This window comes from Mus musculus, chromosome 18 (assembly GCF_000001635.26).
Source record: "Mus musculus strain C57BL/6J chromosome 18, GRCm38.p6 C57BL/6J".
Classification (NCBI taxonomy): Eukaryota; Metazoa; Chordata; class Mammalia; order Rodentia; family Muridae; genus Mus; species Mus musculus.
Window position 1 is genome coordinate 23,533,685 of NC_000084.6, and position 15,158 is coordinate 23,548,842.

The 15,158-nt window shown below is 39.0% G+C and overlaps 1 protein-coding gene across 46 annotated transcripts in view; it reads left to right on the forward strand.

Annotated features, from left to right (window-relative positions):
- Dtna (dystrobrevin alpha) overlaps positions 1-15,158 on the forward strand; it is a 349,714-nt gene that overhangs the window by 223,679 nt on the left and 110,877 nt on the right. For all 46 annotated transcript variants that reach the window (XR_001782337.2, XR_003952498.1, XR_003952493.1 and 43 more), the window contains 2 exons: positions 1,478-1,545; positions 12,002-12,082. Coding sequence is in view for 27 of the 46 variants with exons in the window: in XM_030250320.1 (XP_030106180.1) it covers positions 1,479-1,545; positions 12,002-12,082 (148 nt within the window). In the remaining 19 variants the exon portion in view is untranslated. Of the gene's footprint in view, positions 1-1,477; positions 1,546-12,001; positions 12,083-15,158 lie in introns of those variants that run through there.

Here is a 15,158-nt window from a genome sequence, read left to right on the forward strand (position 1 = left end):
ATTTGACACCCCCCAAAGGGGACATGGACTCACAGGTTGAGAATCATTGCTCTATACGAAGTAAAACACCTACCATTGAATAGATAGCCATTTTAATTACTTATCTATTACTGTGATAAGACAGTACAATAAAGGAAACTTATAAACACTTATTAGTGCTAATGGTTTTAGAGAGTGAGAATCCATGCTCATGAGGCAAAAAGAATGCTAGTAAGAAGTAGTGTGTGGTACCAGGGCAGGAGCTGAGAGATTACATCTGATCCACAAATAGAAAGCAGAGAAACAGAAAGCTAACTGGGAATGCCATGGGCTTTTGAGACCTCAAAACCCACCTATAGTGACATAACATGCCTCCTCTAACAAGGCCACACCTCCTAATTCTTCCTAAAATGTTCTGCCAACTCATTCAAATATGAGTCTATAGGACCATTCTCATTCAAACCACCACAATGGTTGTATTTAGCTATAGTATTTGATTATATGATGCTTAGTAATTTTTATATCAGTGTAAGCACCAGCATTTACTTAACGAGCCAGGGTTACCTGATTATGGTCAGCAGGAATGTCAATCAGGCTAGGTCAGAGGGATCACAGCAACACTGAGGCTGAGACAAGTTTATTCCAATCAATCAGATATCTTATACATTTATCAAAACAGATATAATAAGGGTTTCCAGGATACAGTGACTGTTGCAAGAAAGACAGGATACACAAGATTAATGTCTAAGACTAAATGCTCAGCCAAGCTTCTATATGCTTTGCTGACTTGAAGACCACAGAAAAACATGAGCAGCCTAAACCATTCACTCCCTTAGTGAGTGCCTTGGTTTCCTGGGAACTGAAAGGTGCACAGTGCCCCAGGAGCCAAGGACTCTAATATAAAAAGCCTATAGTGTATGCTTCTCCAGGCAGCTCGACCAGGCCAACTCTGAGACTCCTTGCATGTTAGCAAATAAAAACATGTATATCCCTTTCAACAACTATATGCCATGTGGTATGTGAATAGTATGTACAGTAATATGCATAGCAGACTAAATAAATGATATATTTCATTTATAAATGTGTAAAAGTATAAAGGTTATACTTTTGTGTGTGCTTTCTAAGTATTAGTATCCATATGGAAGCGCTAAGTTGTCACCAAATGTCTTGCTCGGTTCTTCTCCACTTTATTTATTGAAGCAGGATCTCTTGTTAGACCTGGAATACCCAAGTGGGGCTCATCTGTCTAGCCAGTTTGCCCCAGGAATCTCTTATGTCTATTTCCCAAGTAATGAGGAAAGAGGCAGATGCCAACCCCACCCTGCTTTTACCTGGATCTGAGGATCCTCACCTGGTCATCTTACCTAAGTGCCAAGTGCCTTATCTACTAATCTAAAGGATTGTGGTCATGGTACAAGTATACGGCATGTGCTTACACAGAAATGCCTGTTTGCCTTCTTGGCATGAGAATAACACATGGCACAATTTTGTCCCACAGAATGATTGAAGATAGTGGAAAAAGAGGAAACACCATGGCAGAAAGAAGACAGCTGTTTGCAGAGATGAGTAAGTATGGAGCTTTTAAGGAACTCACTTCAGTGTTCATTGAATATTCATGAGAAGACCAGAAATAACCATGTCGTCCTCAGGGCCTCTGGACTTCTCCATAAAAATCCTCAGTTCCTTCCATAACGATGCATTTGGCCATTTTATTCTCTCATTAGGTGAGAATTCAATTACTCTGCAATTTATTATTATTTGCTTCTACACTCTCTATTTCATAGGTTGTATTTGTACATGAGCAGGCACGTTTGACAGCACTGCTCAGTGTTGACTTTAATACAGTCCACTAGGATTTGCAGTATGCACTCACCTGTCTGCATTACCAAGTGGCTGCCTTAGTATACAATTTATAAAATACGCCTTTGAATGTCTACCCTGGAAAATGACATAATGCATTCAAATCAGAAAGAAGGATGAAATGGGAATATGCTGTTGTTTGGACCTCCTTTGGAAGGCAGTTTGTCACCAAAACCATAAAAAAAAAAAAAAGCAAAGTATAACAAAAGATGAGAACAGTTTGGGGCTGACATATGTAAGGACCACAAACACAGATGGCATGTCCTGATGGCTGGCCTGTGAAAGTGTGTGATGTTATGAAACTGGTGTAGTAACATCTCCCTTATGGACCTGTTTGATTGTTCATAAAAAGAGGGGAAGCATTCTCCTCAAATTGCATGAAAAACATGAGTTCTCTTGTCCTGTGTGTTTTATTTTTTGTTCTTCCCTTCATGAGCAAAGGTGACAGTATCCAGGGGTGACTCATGTGCTCTTCCCCTTGAGAGGGAAAGTTGATAGAAAAGAATTTTATACTGAAAATGGGAGGGATGTGATTGGCAGGAAAGGGGTCTGGGAAGTAAAGAAAGGTTCTCTGATCATAAGGTTGGGATTTTAAAATCCTTTTCCCACCATCTGGTTGCACCCATGCAATGCTAGAATTCACAGAGGAAGGAGAGTTAAAATGGATGTGGGGATTCCCAGACATCTGCCTGCCTTTCCCACTTACAGCATCACAAGTGTCTGTGAGAGTTTCAGCCGAGACTTCCTAGCATCTCCTGATGAATTAGATGCTGCTATCTTTATTTGGAATGACTTATTGATCCCCTAGAATTGTGGCTTTCTTATAGGTACACATCTGGTTATGATCTTTCAAGATCTTAGACTAGAGGAATAAATTTCAATAAACTATCATACTGCTGTTAATTATGTCGTGCATCTTTCAAATTTTCTATATAGAATAGATACTCTGTAGTATCCCCATAAGAAATAAACAAACAAACAAATAAATAAATTATAAAATGTTATTTTGCTACACTAAATTGTTCTACATGGATCATAACAGTGTAGCATATACCACAAATATACAGATCTTTTTTTAATTGAAAATGAAGTTTTTAAAGGGAAATACTTATTTGCATAATTAAATACAAGGGAAAGAAATTTTTAAAAATCATGTATTTTGTGGAGGGAAAAACCTTTCTTAACATCTGAGCAAACTCCATCACAGGGAAATACCTTGCCAGACACAAAAAGGTAATTCATATTTTCTACAAAGAAAGAAAACCTGTCAAATCTTTGAACTTATCTTTGAAATACTAAATATTTATCAGCTGGCACACTGTAGGAATTACAAAAGTGTGCTTGCGTAACAATTTTAGCAACACTTATCTAAGTTTAAATGTCCAGGCCTGAGCATCAGCAGGAGACATCTTGTGCAGACTCTGCCGAGAGTAGTCTGCATAGGTGAGAGTGTGGACTACAGAAGCTAACAGCTTCTGGGTCAGGCGGGAGCCACAGAGCTTCTGGGGCAGCCCCCTTTTCAGGATCCAGACATCTGGGCACCTTCCCTGCCAGAGGAGAGGTGTCCGCCCTGCCCGGAAGGGCTTTGCAGGAGCACCTTGGGGAACCATCTTGGCTCCCGGATCCCTCCGAGACTAGTCTGTGCAGGTGAGAGTGTGGACTACAGAAGCTGATGGCTTCTGTGACAGCTGAAGGAACACAGCTTCTGGGACAGGTCCTGTTTTGGGCCTTCATCTTCGGCCAGGAGGGAGGTCCAAATGCCAGATATCTGTGCACCTTCCCTGTAAGAGGAGAGCTTGCCTGCAGAGAGTGCTCTGACCACTGAAACTCAGAGAGAGCTAGTCTCCCAGGTCTGCTGATAGAGGCTAAAAGAATCACAAGAAGAACAATCTCTAACCAGAGACAACTATAACAACTAACTCCAGAGATTACCAAATGGCGAAAGGTAAATGTAGGAATCTTACTAACAGAAACAAAGACCACTCACCATCACCAGAACCCAGCACTCCCACCTCCCCCAGTCCAGGGCACCCCAACACACCCGAAAAGCTAGACCCGGATTTAAAAGCATATCTCATGATGATGGTAGAGGACATCAAGAAGGACTTTAATAACTCACTTAAAGAAATACAGGAGAACACTGCTAAACAGGTAGAAGACCTTAAAGAGGAAGCACAAAAATCCCTTAAAGAATTGCAGGAAAACACAACCAAACAGGTGATGGAATTGAATAAAACCATCCAAGACCTAAATAAGGGAAGCAGACACAATAAAGAAAACCCAAAGTGAGGCAACGCTGGAGATAGGAACTCTAGGAAAGAAATCTGAAACCATAGATTCGAGCATCAGCAACAGAATGCAAAAGATGGAAGAGAGAATCTCAGGTGCAAAAGATTCCATAGAAAATATCGGCACAACAATCAAAGACAATGAAAAATGCAAAAAGATCCTAACTCAAAACATCCAGAAAATCCAGGACACAATGAGAAGACCAAACCTATGGATAATAGGAGTAGATGAGAATGAAGATTTTCAACTCAAAGGACCAGGAAATATCTTCAACAAAGTTATATAAGAAAACTTCCCAAACCTAAAGAAAGAGATGCCCATGAACATACAAGAAGCATACAGAACTCCAAATAGACTGGACCAGAAAAGAAATTCCTCCAGACACATAATAATCAGAACAACACATACACTAAATAAAGATAGAATATTAAAAGCAGTAAGGGAAAAATGTCAAGTAACATATAAAGGAAAGTCTATCAGAATTATACCAGATTTTTCACCAGAGACTATGAAAGACAGAAGAGCCTGGACAGATGTTATACAGACACTAAGAGAACACAAATGCCAGCCCAGGCTACTATACCCAGCCAAACTTTCGATTACCTTAGATGGGGAAACAAAAGTATTCCACAACAGAACAAAATTCACACATTATCTTTCCATGAATCCTGCCCTTCAAAGGATAATGACAGAAAAAAACCAATACAAGGACGGAAACCACATCTTAGAAAAAGCAGGAAGGTAATCCCTCAACAAACCTAAAAGAAGACAGCCACAAGAACAGAATGCCAACTTTAACAACAAAAATAATTGGAAGCAACAATTACTTTTCCTAAATATCTCTTAATATCAGTGGACTCAACTCCCCAATAAAAAGACATAGACTAACAGACTGTCTACACAAACAGGACCCAACATTTTGCTGCTTACAGGAAACCCATCTCAGGGAAAAAGATAGACACTACCTCAGAATGAAAGGCTGGAAAACAATTTTCCAAGTAAATAGTCTGAAGAAACAAGCTGGAGTAGCCATTCTAATATCTAATAAAATCGACTTCCAACCCAAAGTTATCAAAAAAGACAAGGAGGGGTACTTCATACTCATCAAAGGTAAAATCCTCCAAGAGGAACTCTCAATTCTGAATATCTATGCTCCAAATACAAGGTCAGCCACATTCATTAAAGAAACTTTAGTAAAGCTCAAAGCACACATTGCGTCTCACACAATAATAGTAGGAGACTTCAACACACCACTTTCACCAATGGACAGATCATGGAAACAGAAACTAAACAGGGATACAGTGAAACTAACAGAAGTTATGAAACAAATGGATCTAACAGATATCTACAGAACATTTTATCCTAAAACAAAAGAATATACCTTCTTCTCAGCACCTCATGGTACCTTCTCCAAAAGTGACCACATAATTGATCATAAAACAGGCCTCAACAGATACAAAAATATTGAAATTGTCCCATGCATCCTATCAGATCACCATGGACTAAAGCTGATCTTCAATAACAAAATAAATAATAGAAAGCCAATATTCACGTGGAAACTGAACAACACTCTTCTCAATGATACCTTGGTCAAGGAGGGAATAAAGAAAGAAATTAAGGACTTTTTGGAGTTTAATGAAAATGAAGCCACAACATACCCAAACTTATGGGACACAATGAAAGCATTTCTAAGAGGAAAACTCATAGCTCTGAGTGCCTCCAAAAAGAAACTAGAGAGAGCACACATTAGCAGCTTGACAACACACCTAAAAGCTCTAGAACAAAAGGAAGCAAATTCACCCAAGAGGAGTAGATGGCAGGAAATAATCAAACTCAGGGGCAAAATCAACCAAGTGTAAACAAGAAGAAATATTCAAAGAATCAACCAAAGGAGGAGCTGGTTCTTTGAGAAAATCAACAAGATAGATAAACCCTTAGCCAGATAGATAGCCTCAACAAGATAGATAAACTAGAGGCCACAGGGAAGGCATCCTAATTAACAAAATCAGAAATGAAAAGGGAGACATAACAACATATCCTGAAGAAATCCAAAACACCATCAGATCGTTCTACAAAAGGCTATACTCAACAAAACTGGAGAACCTGGATGAAATGGACAAGTTTCTAGACAAATAGCAGGTACCAATGTTAAATCAAGATCAGTTTAATGATCTAAACAGTCCTATATCCCCTAAAGAAATAGAAGCAGTCATTAATAGTCTCCCAGCCAAAAAAAGCCCAGGACCAGATGGGTTTAGTGCAAAGTTCTATCAGATCTTCAAAGAAGATCTAATCCCAGTTCTTCACAAAATATTCCACAAAATAGAAGCAGAAGGTACTCTACCCAACTCATTCTATGAAACCACAATTACTCCGATACCTAAACCACAAAAAGACCCAACAAAGATAGAGAACTTCAGACCAATTTCCCTTATGAATATAGTTCTCGCTAACCGAATCCAAGAACACATCAAAACAATCATCCATTCTGACCAAGTAGGTTTCATCCCAGGGAAATAAAGAAAATGTCCAGTTTCTTCCCTAGCTGGTGCAATTGCAGGCACAGGTAAATAGCAATGTTATACATGTCTACTAAATTAAAACTGTAATATTCAAGGAAAGCTTAACACAAATCTTAAGTTCATACACACAGAACAACTTGCAGCCAGACATCTTGACACTCATTTGTAATCTTAGCACCAGGGAGGTTGAGGCAGGAGGTTCAGAAGTCCAAATTCATCCTTGGGAAGCCATGAACGATGTGAGACCCTGTGAAGAGTGTGGGTTACAAGGAATAATTCTAAATTTTTTTATATAAATAAGACATAGGAGAACTAGTACTCAATTATAAGTTAATCTTTTTTTAGGAATGTCACAGGACTGTCAAGGTGCTGTGTTAAATAGCTTGGTAAGCTGCACTGGTTAATTATCAGAATAAATAAGCAAACCAAAAAGGTCTCATTATTCCCACATAGGCCAAGGACTGTGAAAGATATCTAGTCTTAATAATCAATTGGCTTCACCAGCAAAGTTTAGCTCATCACAGACAGTAGCAGAGGAACAATGGCCTGCATGCAAAGGGAGGAAATGCTGTTGATGTGTGGACTATCACACAGGCAAAGAAAATCTTCTTGACAGTGTGTCAAAATAGCCAATACTTTAAAAAATAACATTTTCCAGGAATCTGTGATGTCCAGACAGAGAGCAAAAAGGGACTAGGAAGTAGTAAGTGTGGTTATTTGTGTTTTTTTCTTGAAATACTTTTTAAGCAAAAGAGAAAAGGTGAAGGGGAGGAAGCTTTGGTGTTCTGAGTATTACAGATGTGAAAGAATAGTCTCATCTCAGGATCACATAAGCTAAATGCATAATAAAGACTTGTTAAAGTATTACAGTAAGGACAAGAGATTAAACTCCTGTATTTGAAGGCATATGCACTGAAGGCAGCTACTGGAGAGTTACTGGACTTTTTTAACTTGGAGGTTGTTTAATGTGATTAAGCAATCTGATTGCTAGTGATAATAATTAAATCAGGCTCTGGGATGTATTATATGGGAGAAGAGTTAAGTAAAAGTTGAAAGAGAAAAGGGAGAATAAGGAAGAGAAGGAAGAGGAGGAGGAAGAGGAACAGAATTAGGAGAAGGAGGAGCAAGAGAAAGAGGAGGAAGAACAAGATGAAGAAGAATGTGAGTTCTTTTGTGACGGGATTACCTCACTCAGGATGATGCCTTCCAGGTCCATCCATTTGCCTAGGAATTTCATAAATTCATTCTTTTTAATAGCTGAGTAGTACTCCATTGTGTAAATTACCACATTTTCTGTATCCGTTCCTCTGTTGAGAGACATCTGGGTTCTTTCCAGCTTCTGGCTATTATAAATAAGGCTGCTATGAACATAGTGGAGCATGTGTCCTTCTTACCGGTTGGAACATCTTCTGGATATATGCCCAGGAGAGGTATTGCTGGATCCTCCCATAGTACTATGTCCAATTTTCTGAGGAACTGACAGACTGATTTCCAGAATAGTTGTACAAGCTTGCAATCCCACCAACAATGGAGGAGTGTTCCTATTTCTCCACATCCTCGCCAGCATCTGCAGTCACCTGAGTTTTTGATCTCACAGAAGTGGATGCTCACAGTCAGCTATTGGGTGGATCACAGTGCCCCCAATGGAGGAGTTTGAGAAAGTACCCAAGGAGCTAAAGGGATCTGCAACCCTATAGGTGGAACAACAATATGAACTAACCAGTACTCCCCAGAGCTCATGTCTCTAGCTGCATATGTATCAGAAGATGGCCTAGAGGGCCATCATTGGAAAGAGAGGCCCATTGGTCTTACAAACTTTATATGCCTCAGTACAGGGGAACTCCAGGGCCAAGAAGTGGGAGTGGATGGATAGGGCAGTTGGGGGAGGGTATGGGGGGACTTTTGGGATAGCATTGGAAATGTAAATGAAGAAAATACCTAATTTAAAAAAACAAGAAGGAGGAGGAGAAGGAGAAAGAGGAGGAGGAGGAGGAGGAGAAGAAGAAAAGAAGAAGAAAAGAAGAAGAAGAGGAAGAGGAAGAGGAAGAGGAAGAGGAAGAAGGAAGAAAGAAGAAGGCCCTTCCAGGGAGACTGAGAAACAGGAATGGGTCCTATTGCTTACTTTCCCTGAAACTGACCTCCAAGATCCTTTGAAAGACACTCTGGGGTTGTAAAACTGGCCAGAGTTTGAGAAATTTGCATCTGAAAGGAATCCCAGTTAAGACTAACAATAAAGAGTTGTACTAAAGTTAAATACTCAGGAAAAAAAAGTGGAAGCTCTGAAGCCTAAAGGCCTGAAGAAACAGTTCTCAAGTTAGGTAGAGGAAAGGAAAGTTTCAGTCCCAGTCTGTCTGACAAAGACTAGAGAGCTTGCTCAGCCTGGGTGGCTGCAGCACAAGCCCATTGGGAATGATTACATGGTCTAGTCAGCAGCAGAGGGATAGCTCTACACTATCACTGTCAGCAGCAGCAGCTTAAGGAATCTGCTTCATCTTTTTTGTCCTTACTTTTTATTTTTGAGATGACAATATAATTGCATCATTTCTCCCTTCCCTTTCCTTCTTTAAAATCCTCCCACTTGCCCTCTTTGTTCTCTTTCAAATTCATGGCCTCTTTTTCATTAATTGTTGCTACATGCATATATGTTTAATTAATATATTACATTTAATAAATTTATATTATATATAATATATTCCTAAATATAACCTGCTCAGACTGTGGAATGTTATTTGTATGCATATTTTCATGGCTGACCATTTGGTATTGGATAACCAATTGGTGTGCTTTTCCCTGGAGCATGCAAATGGAGAAATCTACAAAATGGATAAAATCCCACACCTATGTCCCAGAGGATATTGTGGAAGAAGGGTAGAAAGACTGTTGGACCCCGAAGCTCAGGGAAAGATGTAAGAAGCTACACCCACCAAGTCTCACCAATGTGATTGCCTGAACCTGAGCTGAGCAAGAACAACAATAGACATGCCAACCTGGACAGTGAACGCCCACAAGACTTAAACCCTCAACAAGGAATCACAGACAACTAAGAAATCCCTTCATCTTTTTAGGGACTTTGCTCAGGTAAAACTAGGATCCTTGACAACATAGAGGGAAGGAATTTCAGGGTAATCCATGAAGCAGAGCTAGAGTGTATTTTTAAAAGAAAGGTGCTCTGGGATCAGTAAGGCATGTCCAGCAGTGTAGGTATAAGCATCTCAATGAACATAGGGGTTCAAGGGGCGACTGTATTATAACACTATCGCATTCCTCCTCTGGCTCTCTTGGGTGTACAATACACATGTACACTCATGCACACACATGCACACACTCATTCAGTCAATCATCAGGAATAATAAATAGTTCAAGCACATAGTTTACAGTTTCATCTTCATTCTAAGTGAAAACTTTAATTGAACAAAATGTTTACTACTTTAAGAACATTCTTAGTAAAATATTTTATAATGAGCTTTCGAAACATAAATAGCAAGCACATGTGTAATGTGTGAAACTTTCAATGTAAAAAGTCAGTGTAATAAAGCAAATATCAAAACTAGTAAAGACGGGCTGGTTGGTTAATTGGTTGGTTAGTTGGCTGATTGGTTGGTTGGTTTGGTTTTGGGTTGGTTTGATGAACGAATAGGGAAAAAAGAAAGAAAATTAATAAGCACATGTGTGAGAGGAAGGCAAAGAAGAATGGAAAAGAAAAAACATGAAAAGATGAGTTAAAAAATAAAGAAAACAGGACTTCCAACTGATAACTGTGAATGGATCTGTGAAATGGGTAGGAGGGATTTGAGGATATGCACTTTACAGTTTTTATTATAAAACATTTCAAACATATACAAATATAGAAGAAATTATATCTATCATTGCCTTTGATTATTTGTTACCCACTGTATATTAGTGTGAAGCAAGTCTGATAAGTCATTTAAATGAGCTGAATTTTCAAGTTTTAAGGATTATATAGCACTGATGTAACTTTTAAAGAAACACTATTAGTAGCTGATGAAATATAATGAAAAAGGCATTATTCTCCCCCAGAAAAATAATGCAACAGGAGAACAGGCTGTCTTGTTTCTTATATTGTTTATCTAAATTCCACATTTTAATAAAAATAAACTATTTTCCTTCTTTAATAAGGTCACCAGAATGCTAAATCAGAAAATGCCATTAAATAAATATTAATCCTAATTTCAACCAAGGCTCTTAGGTTGTGCATATGTTGGACAACATGAGCTGGGCCACAGTTTAAGTAAACTTACAGAGAGTGTCATGGTCATGTCTAGGGCAACAATTAATAGTTCAGTCAGCCTTGAAGGAAGACTGACCTCCAGCGGTACAAGGACTCTCTTAGTGGGCCTGCTTATGTCATTGATTTTAACAATGACTTGAACAAAGACAAGGAGAACACTAAGTATTGATAGACATTCAACAAAATGCTGCACAAGTAAAATGAAATTAAATTCATAATATTTTAGGTTAGAGAAGCTAAACTTCTAAAAAAAAAAAAAAAAAAAAAAGACTGTGTAGCTGCATAGCATGCCACAATTTCTGTTCTCCAAATCCAACATGGTTCCATATCACCACTCCCATGGTGTGTGAAGCAGTGCACTGTTGTAACTGCAAAGCTATTTTGTTGCTCATTTCCCAACCACCCCTTAATGTCAGGGTTTACATCATCAGTCAAGAAGTATGTACACAACTCGGAAGCCTTTGCAGACAGCTAGGTCCCCCTGGATGGAGGCGTAGAGTAAGCGCAGCAGAAAGAGCATGGGGACATGTCACTCCTACAGTGCTAGAACAGATGAGAGGAGAAGCTAGTTTGGGAAAGGAGGCTCTGCTCAGGTATACATTAGTGAGAATGTGGATGGCCTCCACGAGAGCATTAGGAGTATACTCTAGTACACCCTCAATTGCTTTACAGCCATCCTGTGAAAGAGCTGATGTATCATCATCCTGACCTTGCAAATGCTGGGGTTTCTAACAGCTATGTTCTAATGACAGTAATGAAGAATTGAAAATATCATTGATTCAGTGATTAATTCTGAGACAATCTTGCACTTACTCAAGTCATAACTTGAGTAGCTCATTCTAGAAAGTGACAGACTCAGCAGACAGAGGCTGTATTCCTTGGTGTGTGATCATGGTTGGCAATCTACTTAGACACCAGATCTCTCTTCCCTGGGATCCTGAATATTGGATAGACCTTTCTGGGCCTTAAACTAATATTTATATTCTAACCAACGTACCAATAAGCATATGGGTTCTATCTGTAATTGTTTTATTTACAAACATTACAAGCTCCTTTCCACACACATGGCATACCATATGTATATTCTTTTCCCCCTGACTAGGGGCTCAAGATCTGGATCGCATCCGACTCTCCACCTACAGAACAGCATGCAAGCTGAGATTTGTGCAGAAGAAATGCAATTGTAAGTGTGCCTTTTGTTTGTGCTAATTACCTGCATGAGTACTATCATTTACACTTCTTAACTGGGCTTATTCAAACTAGGTTTTCTTATGAGGTTTGATAAACATATGCTTACACAAGAATAAAGGGGGAACTGTGGTCACGAATGGTAGAGAAACAGTTGCTAAGCAACTCTGAGGGCTGATTTAGTCTTAACTACAGAAGTCTTAGAATGGATGAGCCTCTTCAGATCTATATCTATATGTATCTCTCGCTCTAGATATAGATATATAGTTTAGATGTATAGATATATTGATATAAATAGATACATAGATGATAGATAGATATATAGATAGATAGATAGATAGATAGATAGATGAAAGAATAGATATAAATATATTTGAATATATGTATATATAGGTATAGATAGAAGATTGATAGATAATAGGTAAATAATAAATACAAATGTTATATGTATGAATATAGATATATGATAGACAGGTAGATAAATGGTTGAGAAATCTAGAAGCAAGAGAAATTTCTGAATTTTATGTGGAGTGTTTTATCTCTTCTCTACCTGGGGCATTTTAAATGCTATCCAAGTACTTTGAAAATCATTATACATAAAATGATCTCTGCATGTCCACATATAACTATCAGTGTTTGCAAACATTGAGAAAATATTAAAGCGTCTTTCTAAAGCTATAAAATCAGCCCAAATAATCAATGTGTTGATTACATTTGTGGGCAATAATGGCAGAAGAGACCTAGCTTTACAAACCCCAGGAAGCTAGCACTTGGGAGGCAGTGGCAGGTGGATTTCTGAGTTCAAGGCCAGCCTGGTCTACAGAGTGAGTTCCAGGACAACCATAGCGACACAGAGAAACCCAGTTCTCAAAAACCAAAAAAAAAATAAAAAATAAAAATTTAAACTACACACAGCAATCGATAGCCAATCACGTGAGCAGTTCAGTGTTCCCCGTGGGTTGCCATGCTCCTTCATGCTGCCACAGCTGTTTTCTCTGGCAAAAATATTACTTCATGATTCATTTGTATCAATTTTTTCTGTTCTTTTGAAAGAATTGATTCTGATTCAAAAATTTTAACTTCCCATTTACTAATTAGTAAAGGACAGGGTTTTTTTTTTTTAAGCCATAACATTGTACACAGAATATACATATAGTTGTTGAATTTCTAACATGGAAATTAGACTCTTAGTGAATGCAGAGCCAGCAACGTCCCCAGGCCTACCCTGCCAGAGTCTCTACAGGAATTTTTCCAGGGCAGCTACCCAAACCCCAGACTTCTGTATCCAGTTGTTTAGGACTGGGTGGTGAGGTGACTCAGTCTCTCAATGTGCTTACCTAAAGGGTATTAAGCGATAGGCCAAGATCTGGGAGTGTGTGTGTGTGTGTGTGTGTGTGTGTGTGTGTGTGTGTGTGTGTGTGTGTTGTGGCCAAGACTGGAGATAGATTTTAATTGGTAGAGTACTTGCTTAGCATATGTAAAGTCCCCATCACCACATTAAGCAGATAGTACATGGTCAAAAGGAAAAAGAATTCAAGGTCATTGTTAACTACATAGTGATTTTGAGGCTATAGTGGGCTACCAGAGACCCTGTTTTCAATAATTAATTAACCTGACTTTTTAAAAGAAGACGTAGCTGCATTTATATTCTTAAGCATGAATAAGTCAGTAAAATCCTGTTCCATTAAGAGGTAAGGAAAAAACTTCCAAAGAGGAAAAACTTCCTGTTCCCTTCACTGCAAAATAGAACAAATGAGGGCTCTCCAAATTGAGGAAATTTCTCCCACATTCTTATGACTTGTTTCAGCACCTAGCCTTTCAGATTATGGGGGAAAGGAAAGAATGAGCTGAGAGCTCCATTCCCCCGTAAACCTTCGCCAAGCTTTCTGTAGGCTCCTTTCAGTAAAGGTGGGGACTTCCACAAAATGGCTAAGAGGAGTGAGAACATAAGTGGGAGAGAAGATGGAGAAAGGGGTGGAAGGATGAATAGATTCCTTGTGCTCAGCAACCCTAAAGCCAGCATTGCCACATGCACACACTGTGGGTCCCTGCTGGCGCTGTAGCTGGTGCATCCTATGGGCCATAGTCATCCTGCTCTGAGAGCCTGTTCTCATTCTTACACATTTCAATTTTCTTCTAGTTCTTCTTGAGTCTAATCCTTATCCTTCATTCAAAACCGTGTCCCAACCTACTTGGAAAATAGGATGGAAGCAGAGGGGACACCAATAGTCCATGTATGAGGAACCCAGGAACCGCAAAGCTGCCTAGTGTCTCCTTACAGCATCCCTTCGAGTTTCCTCTTAACTCAGTAAACATGTATGGTCGTGGGTCAGGAAACAGAGACAGTGTGCCTGACCGTGAGATGTAACCTTAAAGTTGCCTATCGTCTAACTGGGTAACTGGACTGTTGAGAGGTGCATAAGCTCATAGTAAGAAATGATACTCCAGGGGTCCTGGAGAGACAGTGCCCTGATGTGAGGGACTTTCTTGAAGAAGAATCTGAACTGGCATTAAGCAAACAGAAAAAAAAAATAAAACCATTTTGTACTTTACAATGTACCTGATAGGTTTCATGCATATTTAGAATGAGAAAAAAAAATCGCAGTCCAAAAGAACTAGCTAAAAGTTAAAGCGCAGAAAGAAAAGCAAGCATGGCTAGAATGTAGCAAGCTTTAAATATGCTTTCCACGTTGCTCAGAACATCAAATGCAGGGCTGCATCTGCTCCATTTTCTTTCCTAACAATAGATGAAACAGTGTAATGTTCAGAGTTACTTGTGAAATGTTAACCCAATTGATCTTGGCTTATCTTAATCGGTGTTGGAATCTTCTAGAAATGTAGGCAAAGGGCGTGATCATTTTAGTAACAACATTCACCAGTGCTGAATTTACGTCCTTGCATTAGAGCAAGGTAATTCTACTCTACAGTAAAAGCCAACACGATGAATTGTGGTGCCTTGTAATGGAGTTTTACTCCACAACAAAGAGCATAATATAAAAATCAGAATGCAATGGGTTTGTCTCTCGAGAGCACAAAGATGCAGATCACCTCCAGGAGCTAAGAGAAAGAGC